This window comes from Aotus nancymaae, unplaced genomic scaffold (assembly GCF_030222135.1).
Source record: "Aotus nancymaae isolate 86718 unplaced genomic scaffold, 86718_ANA_hifiasm-v0.15.2.pri h1tg000020l, whole genome shotgun sequence".
NCBI classification, from domain to species: Eukaryota; Metazoa; Chordata; class Mammalia; order Primates; family Aotidae; genus Aotus; species Aotus nancymaae.
In genome coordinates this window covers 58,715,631-58,734,842 of record NW_026988432.1, presented here as the reverse complement: position 1 = coordinate 58,734,842, position 19,212 = coordinate 58,715,631, and the positions used below count along the sequence as shown (strand labels likewise).

General features: G+C 36.2%; 1 protein-coding gene across 2 annotated transcripts in view; it reads right to left on the bottom strand.

The window, feature by feature from the left end:
* The window catches only part of SMCHD1 (structural maintenance of chromosomes flexible hinge domain containing 1), a 151,624-nt gene that overhangs the window by 64,209 nt on the left and 68,203 nt on the right, over positions 1-19,212 (bottom strand). For both annotated transcript variants that reach the window (XM_021672411.2, XM_021672412.2), the window contains 8 exons: positions 17,093-17,170; positions 16,894-17,013; positions 12,566-12,710; positions 10,226-10,322; positions 8,686-8,758; positions 6,649-6,788; positions 5,800-5,934; positions 2,746-2,973 (listed from right to left, as the gene is read on the bottom strand). In XM_021672411.2, the coding sequence (XP_021528086.1) occupies positions 2,746-2,973; positions 5,800-5,934; positions 6,649-6,788; positions 8,686-8,758; positions 10,226-10,322; positions 12,566-12,710; positions 16,894-17,013; positions 17,093-17,170 (1,016 nt within the window). The remainder of the gene's footprint in view (positions 1-2,745; positions 2,974-5,799; positions 5,935-6,648; positions 6,789-8,685; positions 8,759-10,225; positions 10,323-12,565; positions 12,711-16,893; positions 17,014-17,092; positions 17,171-19,212) is intronic.

Here is a 19,212-nt window from a genome sequence, read left to right as displayed (position 1 = left end):
ATATCTAGTGATGGCTTTCATCACTAAGGAGGTTGCATTTTATCAAAATTATTTTCTACATCTATTGAGATGATATGGTTTTTGTTTATGTGGTGAATCACACTTACTTATTTGCATATGTGGAACCAACCCTGAATCTCAGAAATAAAGCCTACTTGATCTTGGTGAATTAACTTGTTGATGAAAACCACTAATACTCTGTTTCCTAGTTTACACTCGTCTAATGTTTTTAGTTACCTCTTTATCTTTTTAAACCATCTTTAGTCTCTGTTCTTTATTGTACTAAAAAAAAAAAAAAAAAAAAAAAGGAAAATAAGAAGCAAGCAGGAGCTCCACAAAAATGATAAAGTCTTTCCTCACTCACCCTGGCTGTGTACCCACCTCAACAGAGTCCCAGCTCAGTTCAGGCTAACTTCCCTCCTTCTTGGCTTAATTCTCTAAACACTACAAAACCACTATAAAGGCTGTACATTTAATTTAAGGAAAAAAAGGAGTATTTGGTATCTTTTACTGTGAATGAAGAAGTGCATAGACATACATAACAACCAAATTAAAGGCAAAACGTGTCAAATGCAGGCAACAAGCTTAGAGAAGGTATGACAGGGAGAGGCTCTCCAGTCAATGTTTTTCTTAAACTTCTATAGAAACGAGGAAGTGAAAGCATGATTGTGAGAAAGCAGGGAAATAGTAGCTCAGAAGCGACATCCCTGGCACTAATATTAAACCACCACTTACCTTCAAATCTGCTTAGAGATAAAAATGGTTTACCTCCTTTCCAAGCAGAATCAGAATTATTTCTATTTCAATTCTCTCTTCCCTCATTTAAGAGGGGAAAAAAGCTGGCTACAACAAGCATTGTTCCAAGTAAGATTTTAAAATTAAGGTCAGCTGAACCTGTACTAAATAATCCTTTTGAATGACCAGATCTTATGTTTGGAAATACATGATGGGTAGGGTGTATACCAGTGTGAAAGAGGAACTCCTGCATAGTGTCACACAGTGTTAACTCTCCAAAAATTTGGTTAATTACAACTCCTTACTAAGAGTCTATGAATGTCAGCTCTCCAGACATGGAGGAATGCTTATTTCTAACTACCTCAAAAAGCCTGGAATTTTGGTAAATGACATTTCCCCACTTGGGAATTTTATCTCCATAGACATCAAGGGGAAAAAGTACAATAAGTTCTGTTACAATGCTTACTTTGAAAATTCAAATTTGTTCCAATACAATTATCAGTAAACAATTTAAGCATAAGGCAAATTTTACTTTTGCTTAAGTACGATTTCATCCATGTAAAAACTAGGTCAACACAGAAAACTATACCCAGCTGAACCAACCAAGTGGGAACACAAAAAATGTTGCACCTCCAACAACTACCAGTTACCTTAGTTGACTATGTGTTATGAGCCACACTCATCCACAGACTGTTATAACAACTTTTCCTTCACTTTCAGAAAACCTTCTTTCCACCACTTTACAGTAACTCACAAGCTGCAATCATTCCTAAGACTTTGTCAAGCCAGGTAAACTGCCATATTATTATAGTATTTATGTACTTCTTAACATTTAACATTTATTACCATTATTGTTTTTGCCACTGTTTTAGTAGGTTCTCTTAATGGGTTACTGGAAAAGTTTGAGTATTGTGCCTCTAGTTTCCATTTTCGCTCAAAATCCCTGTGATTTTTTTTATTGCACAATTTTGCACAGCAGAATGATTTTGAGGAATGCATATGTCTCATTATAGAAAAATGGACTGAATTTTGAAAGAAGTAAGCATAGACTGTCCACTATTCTGTCAATCAACCATAAAGGAAATGCTAAAGAGCTGTCTACTTTATGTAAAAAGACACTTAACATTTTGATTTGGCTCCCTGTTCAGTGAGATGTTAAGTTTCAACATGCAGATTCAACCCTATCAAGGTACAAATGTCATATTAAGATGATAGCAGGTTCATGAGGACCAACAAAACTCTTTTCTTTTTATTTTTTTGAGACGGAGTTTCGCTCTTTTTACCCAGGCTGGAGTGCAAGGGCGCGATCTCGGCTCACCGTGACCTCCACCTCCTGGGTTCAGGCAATTCTCCTGCCTCAGCCTCCCCAGTAGCTGGGACTACAGGCGAGCGCCACCATGCCCAGCTAATTTTTTGTATTTTTAGTAGAGACGGGTTTCACCACGTTGACCAGGATGGTCTCGATCTCTTGACCTCGTGATCCACCCGCCTCGGCCTCCCAAAGTGCTGGGATTACAGGCGTGAGCCGCCACGCCCAGCCCAAAACTCTTTTTTAATAATCACATTTTTAGAGTGGTATACCAATTTCAGATGCCCAAATCGGGGCTCTGTAGTTAACAACACTGTTTCATTGCTTGCCTTTAACAGATCTTTTGTTTTGTGCTTTCAGAACCACTACCAATTTATTGCTAGCTTTATTAAGGTGATGTTGACTATGATTGCAGAAAAACAGCTGGTCGGGAAGAGCACAACTAAACAAAATGTCAAAACCTAGACTTTTAAGTGTCAAAAACATTTTTCTAAGTATAATTTTGTCACACATGGATCACCCACATTTCAACCTAGTCCATGAAAAAAAGCTTACTCTGCTTAGAATTCGAAATAATAGTATAATTTTTCTGTGACAAGCTTCTTTTTTAGAGGCTACCCATAAAAGTGCTTGTTCAGAGTCTTCCAAACATAAAATTTTAAAAAGTTCTTACAAATAACCAATCTGTTAGAGATACTCACTTTAATTTTTTCTGCTAAAGCTGATGTTATATTGATTTCTCTTTCACCTTCATCATACATTTGAAAAATAAGATTATGCATAACATCGCCTGCTATCCAATTAACCTCATCCTGATGTTTGATCTGGATTGCTTTTTGTCCTTCTACACTGAATATTTGTAGTCTTGCAACATGGCTACTGGGAAGCAACTTAATAGTCTTCTCCACAGGTGCCACATCTTTACAACTCTAGAAAGAGAAGAAAACACAAACACTGAGTGGTATCTGTACTGAAATGTTACACTCCTGAAGAATTTACTTTCAATATTATGGAAGACCATTTCATATATTGTTATACTCACAGATTTTGTCATTAAGATGGTACTGTACTATTAATAATTCTGTATTTGATACCATCAGGTTATAAATGACAGTGGCCACATTCTTAAAACCAAAAACGGCCGAGCATGGTGGCTCACATGCCTGTAATCCCAGCACTTTGAGAGGTCAGGGCAGGGGGATCATGAGGTCAAGAGATTGAGACCATCCTGGTCAACGTGGTGAAACTCCGTCTCTACTAAAAATACAAAAATTAGCTGGGTGTGGTGGCATGTGCCTATAGTCCCAGCTACTCAGGAGGGTGAGGCAGGAGAATTGCTTGAACCCAGGAGGCGGAGACTGCAGTGAGCTGAGATTGTGCCACTGCACTCCAGTCTGGGGACAGAGTGAGACTCTATCTCAAGAAACAAACAAACAAACAAACAAACAAAAACAATTATATTTAAACTAAAAGGATTCCCTTCCTCAATTTTTTTTTTTTTTTTTTTAGACAGAGTCTTGCTTTGTCTCCCAGGCTGGAGGGCAGTGGCACGATCTCAGCTCATTGCAACCTCTGCCTTCTGGGTTCAAGCCATTCTCCTGCCTCAGCCTCCAGAGTAGCTGGGATTATAGGTACCTACGACCACTCATGGCTAATTTTTGTATTTTCAGTAGAGATGGGTTTCACCATGTTGGCCAGGCTGGTCTCAAACTCCTGACTTCAGGATCCACCCACCTCGGTCTTCCCAAAGTGCTGGGATTATAGGCATGAGCCACTGCACCTCTTATTTCCAAGTTTATTTAAAAGTATTGCCAACTTGTGAAATTTTAATTATGTTACACACTCTGTATTCATGAATAAGAATAAAGAAGTAAGAAATTAAGAACTTTCCATAAAATTAGAGACAAACGGCTACCATAAAATACATTATTTAATGGTACTAGATTACATTAAGGCTTTCAGTATTTTTTCAATTCAAAACACATTGGGGTAAGTGATCAAGGTTGTTTATAGCCAGAAAAGGGCTCCAGATACCCTAGAGACAACTGATCAATATACTGGCATATTTACAATTTATTGTTGGAAACCAGTGTTCTACAGATCAAAGAAAGACCTAGATTACACTATATAAATTGATTTTAAGCATTCAAAATTAAAATATTACATTATTTCATAATCTAGTTATGAAATAACTAGATTCAACAACACACACTAACTTTAAAATAAGTTTAAACATAAAATACCTTTATAATTTTACTTAACTCATGTCTCCTTCCTCATTCAGTTGCAGCCATTTAACTTATGGAAGCCTATTCATGTGAGGGATATTAAAAATTCCTACCTCACAGAATGTCAGGCACATAACCATCCTCTGTTGTATCTTATTTTCCTTACTCCTAAACTCTGTTATTGCCATTGGATAACATTTTGTAACTGCATATTAGAGGATTTATGTTGGTGTTTGTTTTAACTGATCTGGATTCTTGGTCTTCTGCTGATTGGTCTATAGTAGTTACTTAAGTCCTAATGCTTGCTGCTCTTGCCTCCAAGTCCAGATTCCTCCCTAACCCATAGTCCCACCCTTTTGCAATGAAGTATCCTCAAAAATGTTTATGCCTATTGCATAAACAAAATGCTTTAAAGTTATCAAATGTAACTGTCTTTAAAAGAACTGGAATGAAGAGTCATCTCATTCTAACTTAAAAAGTAAAAGACATCTTATATCCATTTGGGGTTCAAGCTATGTTAATAATTGATGTATAATTAGTAGGAAAGTATGAATTAATCAAACAATTAGGTTATCTATCACCATATCAATTACTAAGAAATCACATTGAATTATTTTACTTAGTTATTTGTTATCCCACTCAGCAACCTTAAAAGTTTTACTTAAGTATTTGCTATCCCACTCAGCAACCTTAGAAGACTATTTATAGCTCCTGACTCCATGTTGTCTTTGCTATCAGCCATGATGCACCGCCAGGCACATTATATAGAAATCCCTTTGTGTAAAAACACACATAAAAAGCTGTATATAAAAAAATTATATACAAAAATTAAAGGTTTATATGTCCTTCCGTGGTGATTTCAGTGGAGATATTCACCAAATTTTCTAAAACAAATGAGAACAATAAAAAGCAAAAGGGCTGGGCACAGTGGCACATGCTTGTAATTTCAGCACTCTGGGAGGCCAAGATGGGAGGAATGCTTGTGGACAAGAATTTGAGATCAGAGTGGGCAACACAGCAAGACCCTCTTTCTCAAAAAATAAATAATAAATAAATAACCAGGTGCACTGGTCCTTGTGTGTAGTCCCAGTTACTTGGGAGGCTGACGTGAGAGGATCACTAGAGCCTAGGAGTTGGAGGCTGCAGTGAGAGTCATGATTGTGCCACTGCATTCCAGCCTAGACAAGAGTGAGACCCTATCTCAAAAAAAAAAAAAAAAAAAAAAAGCAAAAGAAGAAATAAAACAATGCATTTTAGAAGAAAAATATTTCAGGGAAATGTAAATCAATAATAGTTACAGACACTATAAAAGATACTTAAAAATCAAGACAATGACTAATATTTGACACAAAAATGTTAAAATAGTCATTATAGCATTTCGTATTGCCTTTGCTTTGCTTTGGTTGAAAGAACCACAAATGCCTCATTTTTAGAAGTTAACAACTTTGCAAAAAATGTTATTAAGCAGTTGAAGACTATTTGTAGGAAGACTCACTTTAATATCAATGAATAACAATAATAACTTACAGGTATTTCAATTCTTGCTTTAAGCGTCTGGTCTTTTTTAATATTCTGAACTTGAATTGCAGATCCTGTTAAAATACTGGTTCCGGAACTACTGCAATCTACAACATAGACTGGAAGGTTTGGAGCACCTGAAAACTATTTGAAAGATGCAAAATAATGTAAGACCCCCATCAAATGTATTTGATCATTCCGTAATTGTCCAAAGTTTCAAACAATTCACTATAGCTACTATTTTTGGCAATGAATAAGAAAATTCTAAGTAAAAGTCACTAAAACTCTAGAATACTTCTGAACAAAAAAATTAACTTTCTACTATACTATGTAAAATTTATCTGTTTTGGAAGGAAAACCAACTTCCTCAATCACTATTCTTTTCTTTTTTACTTAATTGGGTTTTCCTTTTCTTTCTGCGGTCTTTTACCTACTTTCTATTTAACAATCCATTCCCAATCTTTTTTTTTTTCTTTTTTAAGTAAAGGAATAAAGAATAGCTACTCCATAGGCAGAGCAGCCCATCCCCAATCCTGAAACACATTTCTGTCTTTCTATTCATAGATAAAATAATTCATTTGAAATGAGAGGGATGAAGTCAAGGGAGGAGAGGTGAGTAAACTTTTATTCACAAATTTATAAAACTGGGCATAGTTGGCATCTTTATTGGTTTAGGAATTATTAAAAACAAAACAAAACGAAACAAACTATTGGCAATAAGATCCCACAAATCCCTACATGGAATAATCATTTCAGACTTAAATCCTATATAGGCTTAGTATTGAGTAGCTAAAATATATAGTCATTGCCATTTACTACAATGGGACTCAAAATCTAAATATCTTCCAACAAGCTTACCTTACAATGAACAATTAATTTTGGTTGTGCTGTTATGTTGTCTGATTCATCTAAAACTTCCACCTGAAATGGGAAAGCTGTTCCATTTTCTATAACTAAAATTTCGGAATCAGGCTTCACTTTCAATCGACGAGGGTGACCTAATAGTAAATTAAACAATGAAATACCTATTCAGGTTTCAAAGACTAAAGTACTAAAATAGCAAAATAAACAACTTTAGCATTAAAGATTTAATATTTTATAAACAATGCCAACAAAGAAAAATATAAGCAATGTCCATGTTTAATCAGTTTCATCCCAAAATGTATAGATTCAACACATGACAAGACTTATCTAAATTGTATGAAGTGATTGGTGTCTAGGCTAAGTTTTATTCCACAAGGTATGACATAGTGATAATTCACATTAGAAATTATCTAAAATCTTTAAAAGATATTGGGAAAATGGTATTCAAAAAGAAAAATTAAGGCTTATTAAAACTATTTGGTAATTTTACATGATCACTGATTTTTCTGGCCCAAGTAACTATGTATTTTAGACATTCAAAGGATCAGTTCATGTAATGACATAACCAGGTCATTTAATTGTTAGATTGCCCACTACCTTCGATGTCATCAGCAATTAACATCACAAATTTCTTCTAAGATTAAGAAGAGTGGGCTTATACTTCTGCAGTAAGCCGGTCTGATTTGTTCCATAAACACTGATATTTTAAAATTCAATTAATGCTAAATACTGATAACATAAGTATACAGAGAGAATTACCGAAAATAATTATTTTACTTTGTAATATTAGTTAATATTTATTTACTATAGATGAAACACTGTGCTAGGTTTTATTAAGCACTATTCTTACATAAACTTCACCATAATCTTAATGAAGATGTTTCTATTATCAACCCCATTTTACAGGTAAGGAAACTGGGATCCAGAGAAATTAAGTATTTTGCCCAGGTCACAAGGCTAGTAAGTAGCAAATAAATCTCGTATTTAATTTGAAACTCCTTGACTTTTATCACTACACCATGATACTTCCTATCTACTCCTGCAAAAGAACTAGCTTCTAAGAATTGTACTACTCAAATCCATACTTTTAATAAGCTAACCTCAATAAATGAATGTTTGTTGATATGTACAATTTTTTTCTTATACTTCTACCAATGTGCCTACCTAAATTCTTTATCAATTGATGTTGGAGGGAAATCCCAAACAACTTGAATTTGTGAAAGCAAATAGCTAATACGTTTCTTTTGCCTAAAACCAGTAAAAAGGTCACACATATGTGATTGCGGCATTGTTCGTATCAGAGCTAAAACTTACATTCTAAACACTGCTATGTTTTACAGGTGCAGGTAGTTCTCACTTGTACAGTACTGTGTTAATGAAAACTCATGCATATTGGAACTGTGTCCTCCACTGAGTACTAGAGAACTGTGCAAGGCAAGGACTACCTGTAGTAACTCATTTAATCCTCCCAACAACTCCAAAGGAGTAGATATTATCTCATTTTACATATGAAGAAATTGACACATAGATGAGTTTACCTAGATATAAACCCAGAAGGGCTGACTCTAGAATGTACTTAGCACCTCTACTATAGAGTGCCTCTCAAATTAGCCAGCATACTCTAGCCTATGTAGCTTTACTGCAATTTCATTAAGTCATTATCAAATTAATAAAAATGATATTAGAAGTGTTTCTTCTTAAAATATGAAAGTTATATCAACAAAATGTTAAGAACAGATCCATCTCTAATAAAGCCTAATAAACACATTCCGAGAAATAGTCCCCCCCAAATATATTCAATACCCAAATTTTTCTCCCAAGATTATTTTTAGAATGTCAATAACATCTTCCTAAATGTTTTCCTTTTTAAAAATTGGTAATTTCTGTCAGTGCTATGCTGTGACATTTAAATGTATTTTGAAGACTTATACCACTACCAAAAGCCCAAAAACCTCTAACTTTGTATCATTCTACTTTCTCATAAGAATATTATTTTTAAATAATTATGAATATTTCTTAAAATAATATTACCAGGTAGTAATCTAATTTTCAAAATCTGTGAGTCTTCTTTTAAGCCCGGCAGAATAACCTTCAGGTTATAATTCTGTTGAAGAAAATACTAAAAATTAAGCCTGGTCCTAAATACATACTTAAGTAGTTTATCACATCGATTCTGATTTATATTTTGCTTTTTATTTTCACACTATTGTGAAATTACTTAACAATTTTATACTTACTAAAATTATCATTTATGTATGACAGAAATCTTACAGGAAAAAAATTGATCAATACTGCTTCCTTATAGACAGTGAAATGAAGAGAATTATGCTAGAACCTACTTTTCCAAAATAAAAATATCATTTTAGGATCAGTTTTCCTCTTAAATTTTTGTTCTCAAAAGGCATAACCTCTGAATAATTATCATAATCAAGATAGATATTATAAAACATATGAAACAGTAAAGTAGAAAGAAACAAAAACCACAAAGTTTCTAAATGCAATGTGGTACTCTATATGGGCTCCTGGAACAGAAAAATAAATTAACTGGAAACAAGTAAAAAAAAAAAAGTCCACGGTTTTATTAGTAGTATTTTGTCAACGTTTGGATAAATATATAAAGTTCTATAAGACATTAATAGAGGAACTTTTCTATGCAACCTCTCTATACTATCTTTGAACGCCTTTGTAAGTTATTTCCTTTAAAGTTATTTCAAAATAAAAAGGTTTTTAAAATCTAGAAACTTTTAGTAAGTTTATCTTACTGAAGTCAAATTTTCTGTGAATTTCAAGTTGTTTTTCCAGAAAAATCTGAATTCAGAAAGAATCAAGAACTCAATTTTTAACTTGATTATATAAAGCAGTCTATAGTACTTGAAAAAATATACATGCTCTGTTTTAAACATCACATGGATAGGGAAAAATTTTTAAATATTTAAAGTAATGATACACTGAAAACAAAAATTAGGTAGAGTGTTCCTTTTAGTCCGTTAAGTCTACTAGCTGCTTTACAGACCTAATTGAAAAATTACCTTATTAGAGTTTGTGTCTTTAGCTACCCTGTTTTTTTGTTGTTGTTTACACCAAAAAACTATACATAGGATTCCTTCCCTAACTGTATCTCTCACCAAACACTTCCTTTTATCTAAACACCAAAGTGATATGTTTAAAGACGTGAGCTGAAGTTTCTTGTATTTCTGTCATTTTTGTTCTAAGAAAAATAATCAAAAGTGGACAGAAACAGTAGGAAAGAGAAAAAAACTCCAACATAGTTCTGGATAACTGTGTTAAAAAAAAAATGGCTTTGAATGTGAAAAAACTGAAATTGTGATAATAGGGACAGGTGAAAAATATTTAATTCATGTTTAACCAACAACAGTAGTAATTGTGCCAATTTTTCTTACAAATGAAACTGATAATTCAGGTGGCATAATGCTGATTAATTCCTAAGGACCCAATTACTGTCATCTGGTTTTTAAAAATAGGTCATTCCACTTTTCATTTACAATTTCATTCTTATCATATGAGAAATAAATACTTAACAAGTATTATAGAATCTAAATATAATGCTTACCTTGCCTTGACAAGAGTTTACAGGGCCCTTAGCTGTAACACCTCGAATTACACAATTTGGTCCTTTGGTTATTTCTTCATAATGCAAAGATAAACCACTGGGGGAAAAAAATTATTTTTTAACTCCCCTCAATTGCCTACAAGTAAGCTGCAAATGTGTTTTTGCTTTCTTATGTGACATTGGCATGTCTATTTTTCTAATAAAATATTTTTTAAATATAAAGAACTAAACAAAAAAATTCCAATAGATTTCTTTTACAAAGAAAATTGATCCAACAAGTATTAATAAGTGATACTAATGGGTTAAACATGAAGATGATACAATATATATAATGTAAAATTAAAATAGCACATATTGAATTAGGAAAGATATAAGATAGTACCTAAAGATATAAGATAGTCCAATGTTAGACCATGTATACAAGTCTAAGAAAAGGAAATACCCAAAAAAGCCAGGTTTAAGGATGCACTCAGCATTTACCATAAATTATTTCAAATCTTTTACCAGTGGGATTTTAGAGAATTCTGGGCATCTATTATTAAACTGAATGGCAATTTAGATAAAGTTCAAATTAATAACAGGCTTATGATGACATAAACTGGTTAGAGTATATACTGAGCTCCCCTAAGCTACTTCCATGAGTAATACGGTTCCTAAAGCTGATTCCAAAGCTAATTTTATCAGATTTGACCAGATGTAGATCTTTACAGTGGCAAAATTTTACTCTGTCAAAGATAAAGAAAGGGAAAAAAGGTTAAAAATATACCATGATGGAGAAAAAGCCTAATTTTTCTGAGTAATGAAATCTAAGTTTTTACAGATATTTTCAGAATAAATTGTAAAGCTCATTTGAAAAAAGATGTAATGTGGCATACAAGATAAATCCCCTGGGGAAAATGGCACATTAAACACATATACACACCTACTTTCACTGTCTCGTAAAACCCCACTAATATGACATAAAGGAATTTATTTTACTGATTATTAAAGGACAACATAAAGAAAAAACAGAAAGGAAACAGAGACAGGGCAACAAAACTTATCTGCTAGAAAATAAGACAGACAAGTGGCAAATGATAGCACTCTCCAGAAAGCTGAATTGTAAAATAGAAATAGAAAAAGCTAGAAACCAATCTCTACCATAGAGTACTCAAGTACTGTTCAGAACTGGCAAAAGGAAAAGGCTTAAACAAAAAGACTGATGAAAAGTTTAGATCTCAGATCTCCAGATATCTCCTCTCGGCCTCTGGCAGATGAGTGAAACATGAATCTCTGAAAAGGTTAAAACAGAAGCTCTTTGAACCAGGGACAGCAGATAAGTTGAGGATAAGAATAAAATACTAAAAAAGAATAGAAGGGGTAATCTGGAATGAATGCATATGGATACTAAGACCTCTCTGCCACAATTCCCACCCAGCCCTGCTCCTTGACTGACTAGGAACCAAACTATTCCCTGCTCCAGGCAAAAGACCGAAGATTCTTTGAGGAAATTGCCCAGCCCAAGACCTAAAAATACTGACAACAGGATTTGCTCCCAACAATGTACTCCAGACAGATCATCCTACAGTGGCGCTCACCAGCAACAGCCTCTCTCTTTCACCTGCATTCGAGTCTCCTACTCATTTATAAGCAGATGACCAACAACCAGGTATCTCTGGACACCAAGAACAAGCAATTGACTAAGCAGGAGACGATAGAGAGTATCTGTATAGGTAAAAGAAAGCTTAAAAAAAAAAAACCTACTATTTGCTTTATCAGTGAAAACAATATTATATTTATAGAACAAGAAGATCTTTAAAAAGTTTCAGAGAACCAGAAAGAACTCATGGCAATTAAAAATATGTTAGCAAAAGGAAAATCTCAAAGGAAAGGTAGTAATCATAAGGTTGAGGAAATCTATCAGAAAGTAAAATGGAAACACAAAAAGATTGAGGGAAAAAAAAAAGTTTAATTGGGGATCCAGTCCAGAAGGTCCAACATCCAATAACTAAGAACCCTAAAAGAGAAAACAGTGATGACAGAAGATACAGAATGAAGTATTTCAAATAATGAATTGTTAGGAGACATTATATCATACTTGCAAAAAAACAGGGAGTAAGACATAAACACCTCAATGACTTCAGCAATAAATTCAGTCAAAATATAAGCTTCAGTGAAGCAATTTATATATGACATTAGTCACAGAGGATAGCTTGGAGTTAATTACCCAGATATAATAAAATTGACTAATATTTTAAATACTGAAATTGAACACCTTACACACAAAAAAATTAAGCTAAGAAAAACAGTGAATGCTTAGCAAATATGAAAGGACAAATACACATCGATCCTTCAAATTACCTTGCTTCGAGAACTGGCTGAATATCAGTTACTAGTTGACTTGTATGACCAAATTCATCCTGAAATTCCAGAGGGATATTGAATGGAACGCCAACACGAAAAGGAGGATCCAGAAGACCAAATGAAAATTTCTCTGGCTTACCCTCTTTAACAAAAATAAAAATGAAATAAAAACCAAGTACATTGGTCAGAAAATTCACTAAGGGTCAAAAACAGGTCCATTTCCATATAAGAAATCAGACTATGTGAAAGATGGCATTTTAAAATCAATGCAAAAATTATATGTTATGCAGACAATCCACTTGGGAAAAACCTCCCAAGTAGTTGGGACTGAGGTGTGTACCACTACACCTGGCTAATTTTTGTATTTTTTGTAGGGGCAGGGTCTTGTCATGTTGCACACGCTGGTCTTGAACTCCTGAGCTCAAGCTATCCACCTGCCTCAGCCTCCCCAGGCATGAGCCACTATGTCCAGCAATTGTACCTTTTCATAGGAAAGAACTTTTAAGGCAAAACATGATATTCAATAGTCATAAAATGATATATATGATGAAGTTAAATAGAAGCTCCACATGAGAAAATATTTGCAACGTAAGTAACAAGAAAAATTCAGACTACATGAAACCCTCCTATAAATCAGCTTGGTTCTCAAAGTGTGGTCTCTAGTCTTGAAGTTTCAGCATCCCCTGAGAACTTATTAGAAATGTAAATTCTAGGGTCCATCTCAAAACTGCTGAATCAGAAACTCAGGGTGAAATTCAGCAAGCTGTGTTTTTAATAAGCCCTTCAGGTGATTCTGATACAAACTCAAAGTTGAGAACTACGGCTTTAAACTATTAAAATGGGTATAGTAAATGAACAAGAATTCAAAGATGGCACACAATGTCCAATAAAGGCTAGAAGAGGTGCAATCTAAATATTAGAGAAGCAGTTTCATCACCAACTATGCTAAATATATAGTTCAGCCAGGAATGAGCATGCAGGCAATTGGAGAAGTGAAGGTACTATGGAACAGCCTTTTGGGACTTTCATTTCTTGGTATCACCCTAAAGAGATTCTAGCACATGTACACAAAGTGGCATAATTTTTCTTTTTTTCCCAATTAACACTATGGTTTGTAATAGCCAAAAAATTGGAAACAACACGATTCATCAACAGGAAACTGCTTAAACTATAGCACACCCATTTTATGAAAATATGTTCCACGGTGTTAAAAGAACATAGATTTATGTGTAAAAAAAACTCCTAACAAATTAAAAAAAAAAAAAAGAAAGAAAACCGCTCCAAGGTGGTCCTTCTAGATAATCACAGCTACTCAGATCAGTTATCTCCAAAAACCCTGTATCAGTGACTCTGCAAAAGCAGTAAACAAGAAAAAAGACAAGAGTAACATAATTGGAAAGCCAAAGAACATACGAATAAGTGTAACTGACTTAGCAGAAAGACCCAACAACAACAAATACTCAAACAACAAAGTAAGCAGGGACTGAATCTGATTCAGTTATCAGACACCCAAAAGTCTCAGAAATGGCTGTATAAAGTTATAGTGAACCTGAAATAAAACAATAAGATTGGCTGAAGTCAGTTTAAGAAACAGTTTCACAGATCTCCCTCCTTCAATGCATGGGTTGGTCAACAACCCTCCGCATCCCCAGCAAAAGATGGAAGATTATTCTTCAGGGAAAGAAGAAAAGGTCCAGAAGTGAGAGACACAGCACTACTAAAAGCATCACTGACCAAACGTAGTGGCTCAAACCTGTAATCTCAGCACTTTGGGAGGCCAAGAAAGCAGGATCATTTGAGCCCAGGAGTTCAACACCAGCATGAGTAACATAGTGAGACCCTGTCTGCATTTTAAAATATAATTGATTAAATTTAAGTGTCATTTAGAAGAGGAAAGTGTTTGCTTATGTAAATCTAATGGTATCTACAAAAAAAAAAGAGGAAAGAGTTTATTGAAAATAGGAAAATCAAGTGGAAAATTATATACTAAATGTGAAAACCCCCACGAACACACATAAATGGTCTTTCCCAGCATGGTTCCCAATATGCTGGCAGCTAGGTCTTTAGCCTTTTAGCAGGTAACTGGAAAGCTCCACTCTGGAGAATCTGAACAGCCAGAGAGACAAGACCTTAAAATTCTCCTATCATAATTTCACCCAAGGAAATTTAAGTTTTTAAGTGTCTTATTCTTAAATGTAAGCAAATCACTAGTTATATAAGAGAATATCTAATAAAGACAGGGAGAAAAAAAGCAACATAGAAGAAACAAATTATGAATAAGAAAAAATGCTGTTAGAAAACCCCCCACTATTATTAATATCCTCAGAGAATAAAGATACTGAATTCATGAAGTAGGAAGAGAATACTTAAGGAAGTGTTTAGCAAGAGGATTTTAAGAGATTTTAGAAACTAAAAATGGTAGCAAAAAGGAAAAAATAGAAAGCATAGAACATCAAGCTGTTAAGGAAATCTCCAATAAGGTAGCAAAACAAAACCAAGAATGGAAAGTAGAAAAAACAAAAATACTATACCAGTCCTGAAATCCAACATCTTAACATTAGATGTTTTAGAAAGAAAGAACAGTCTGGGCACAGTGGCTCACATCTGTAATCACAGCACTTTGGGAGGCCGAGGAAGGCAGACTGCTCGAGACCAAGTGTTTCAGACCAGAATGGGCAACATAACACAGCGAGATACCATCTCTACAAAAAATGTTTTTTAAAAATTAGACAAGACTAGGTGCGGTGGCTCATGCCTATAATCCCAGCATTTTGGGGAGGCTGAGGCGGGCAGATCACCTGAAGTTGGGAGTTTGAGACCAGCCTGACCCACATGGAGAGACCCTGTCTCTACTAAAAATTCAAAATTAGCAGGGCGTGGTGCCACACGCCTGTAATCCCAGTTACTTGGGAGGCTGAGGCAGGAGAATGGTTTGAACCTGGGAGGCAGTGGTTGTGGTGAGCCGAGATCATGCCATTGCACTCCAGCCTGGGCAAGAGAGCAAAACTCAATCTCAAAAAATAAAAATAAAAAAAATTAGGTGCAGTGAGCTGCAATCACACAACTGCACTCCAGCCTGGGCAACAAGAGCAAAAACTCTGTCTCAAAAAAAATAGAAGAGGCCAGGCGTGGTGGCTCATGCCTGTAATCCCAGCACTTTGGGAGGCTGAGATGGGCAAATCACCAGGTCAGGAGTTCAAGACCAACCTGGCAAACATAGTGAAACCCCATCTCTACCAAAACACAAAGACATTAGCTGGGCATGGTGGCAGGCATCTGTAATCTCAGCTACTTGGTAGGCTGAGGCAAGGAGAAACACTTGAACCTGGGAGCAGAGGTTGCAGTGAGCCGAGACCACACCACTGCACTTCAGCCCAGGCAACAGTGCAAGACTCTGTTGAAAAGAGAGGAGAGGAGAGTGTAAGACTCCTTTGAGGGGAGGGGAGGGGAGGGGAGGGGAGGGGGGAGGAGAGGGGAGGGGAGGGGAGGGGAGGGGAGAAGGAGGGAAAAGAGAAAAAAGAAGAAACGAGAGAAGAAAAGAGAAAAAAGAAAAGAAGGATGGAAAAAGAAAAGAATAAAAAATCAAAGTGATTCAAGAAAAATTCCTAGAAAATAAAATAGGAATTTCTAGACTGAAAGGGTGTATGAGGTATATAACTAGAAGTCATACAATTGAAAATTTCAGAAACTGAGATTCCCCTAAACACCTAGGGATTGGGGAACAAAGAATATTTTTGGGGAGGAGGGGTCATATGCAAAGGGTCAGGAATCAAGACAGCTTTAAACTTTACCAGCAACAATGGAAAGTAAAAAACAACGTCTTTAAAATTCAGAAGGAATATGATTATTGAGTAGACTTATAAAGCCATTTAAAAATCAAGATGGGCTGGGCACAGTGGCTCACACCTGTAATCCCAGCACTTTGGGAGGCTGAGGTGGGTGGATCATCAGAAGTCATGATTTCAAGACCAGCCTGGCCAACATGGTGAAACCCTGTCTCTACTAAAACTACAAAAAGAAGCCAGGCATGGTGGCAGGTACCTGTAATCCCAGCTACTCAGGAGGCTGAGGCAGGAGAATCACTTGAACCCAGGTGGTGGAGGTTGCAGTGAGATGAGATCGTGCCACTGCACTCCAGCTTGGGTGACAGAATGAGACCCTATCTCAAAGTAAATAAATAAATAAAATAAAAAATAAAAATTGATATGGTAACCCAATTGTTCAAACATATTTTACTGGCTTACCTCTCTTTTCTCTTTTGATTTAAAATGCCACCTTTAGCGCGCGCGCGCGCTCGCACACACACACAATTTTGTTTTGCTTACCTTTAACAGAAAACTTAATTGCTTTGGATGGTAGTGGTCTTCCTGCGTAAGTGTCTGCATTACTTTCATTCAATACAACTTGTAATTTCAATGTATAATTCCCCAACTTATGAATATTTTCTGGATAAATTAAAAAGAAATTAAAAATCAAGTCAACACAATACCAACGTATTCTTTAACATTCAGAATGAGAACTCACCCATTTTTTTAAACCAGTAAGGCCATTTTCCTCCATGTTGACTAATATGTGAAATAATCTCTTTATTTCCACTTGAAGCTTAATAAAAGAAAAAAGAAACAATAGTGTCTTGAGAAATTGAACATAAAACATGAAATATGCAATGTCACATTGGCACCAAATATCTGTTTGCTGTATTTTAAAATCTGCTTTGAAGCTTCAAAAGATCTAACACTATCCTATGAAACTGAACAGCAATAATGAAAGTTTACTCTTCATTAAAATCTCTTTATTTCAAGTCTTTATTTGTAAGCTCTTTCACTTTATTTAAAATTACTATTTAAAGAGAAAAGAAGACAACAGAATAGAAGAATAACATGACCTCTCCAAAAAATTCCTTATTTATTGCCCACTCTGGAATTATATTACTTAAATATTCAAAAAACTAAAATTTTTAAAAAGGCAAGTCATGAACAAAACCAAAATGTTTATCAAGTAGGTGATGACCACACAGACCAAACACAGAAAGAGAAAAGTAGTCAACCTTACCCACTGGGAAATAGCACAATAGTATATTCACACTGTGAAATTTTATCTAAGAAGGACCACAGGAGGTCAACATAAAAGCATTAACAGGCCAGGCATGGTGGCTCATGCCTGTAATTGCAGCACTTTGGAAGGATGAAGCAGGAGGGTTACTTGAGGCCAAGAATTTGAGACCAGCTTGGGCAAGATAGTGACGGCCTATCTCTGCAAATATTTAAAAATTAGCCAGGCGTGGTGGGACATGCCTATAGTCCCAGCTACTTGAGAGGCTGAGGTGGGAGGATTGCTTGAGCCCAGGAGGTCAAGGTCACAGTGAGCTATGAATACACCAGTGTACTCCAGTCTTGGCAACAGAGTAAGAGATTGTCTGCCCGCTCCCCCCAATAAAGCAAACTTTGGATACTTTAACTACAGCAGGCAACAGCACTGCCTGTCCCATGAAAAACTGGGAGTGAATCCTGAATGTATGAGAAAGGGAGAGAGCAACTGAAGCTAGTTGGGAGCTCCTTGACCTTACCAAACACTGGATCTGACTTGGAGAGCACTGGGGAAAGTGGGAAAAGAAGAGGGAAGTGCTCCACCCATGCTCCCAGACCCAGTGGGTACAAACAGAAGGAAACCATCCCTGATCCTAAGTCACAGGGGGCTGCACAGAAACCTGCCAGCCAGCAAAGGTGGCAGTCACTGGTATGGAGAGTCTCCAGACTAAGATTTGTAATCTAATAATGAGTAGGAGAGCAGCCTCCACAACTAGAATTGAAAGGCAAGTGTAACATGGGCCCCCGCCATGGGTGTGAGAATTGGGTACCCCTGCTTTACAGAGCCAGACTGGGAGGGCTGTGGCCTGGAACCTGGTTTTTGCTGGGAGGGAATTTTGCTGCCTGAGACAGATTCACAATCTGAGGACAGACTGCCTGTGACTTGGCTGGCTGTTTCAGCTTGCTGCCAGTAGCAGGCAGTAGAAGGGAACCCAACCAGGTCAAAACCGTCACCTGCCAGGTTGTGGAGCCCTAGCAACCTCTTTCCCCATGCGGGATCTTTGGCATGGCAGTGGTTGCTCTGCTCCTCCCTGAAGCATTGCTTAAGGGGCTTGAGAACTGCCTTGCAAAGCCTGCCAGGGCTGGTGCTTGTGCCCACTGTTGGGGTGGCCAGAATGCAGGATTCTCTGACCCAGCCCTGCCTAACTTTGCTCTCTCTACCTGCTTCGGGGCAGAGCACAAGACTGGGACCCCTGGGAGTTACACAGTCCAGCCCAATGTCTATGACATCAGAGTACTTCTGGTTAACAAAGGTAAACCATAAACACTACTGCAACAGCTGCATCCAGTTCTTACCTTCTAGCACCACATAGTGGACAGGAGGCCAACCTGCACAGTCCATACAACATCTGCTAAAACAACTGTGCAGTGCTCAGGAAGGAGACAAGCTCTGCACCATCTCTACTACCACAACTGCCCACACCACTGCAGCTACACAGGAGGTCCTAAGACTGCTCACCCACCTGATACATTACAACAGCCAGCACTGGAGAAAACCACCACACTAATGCTATTTATAAACAAGGAAATCATACATAATCTATGTTACTGAATACA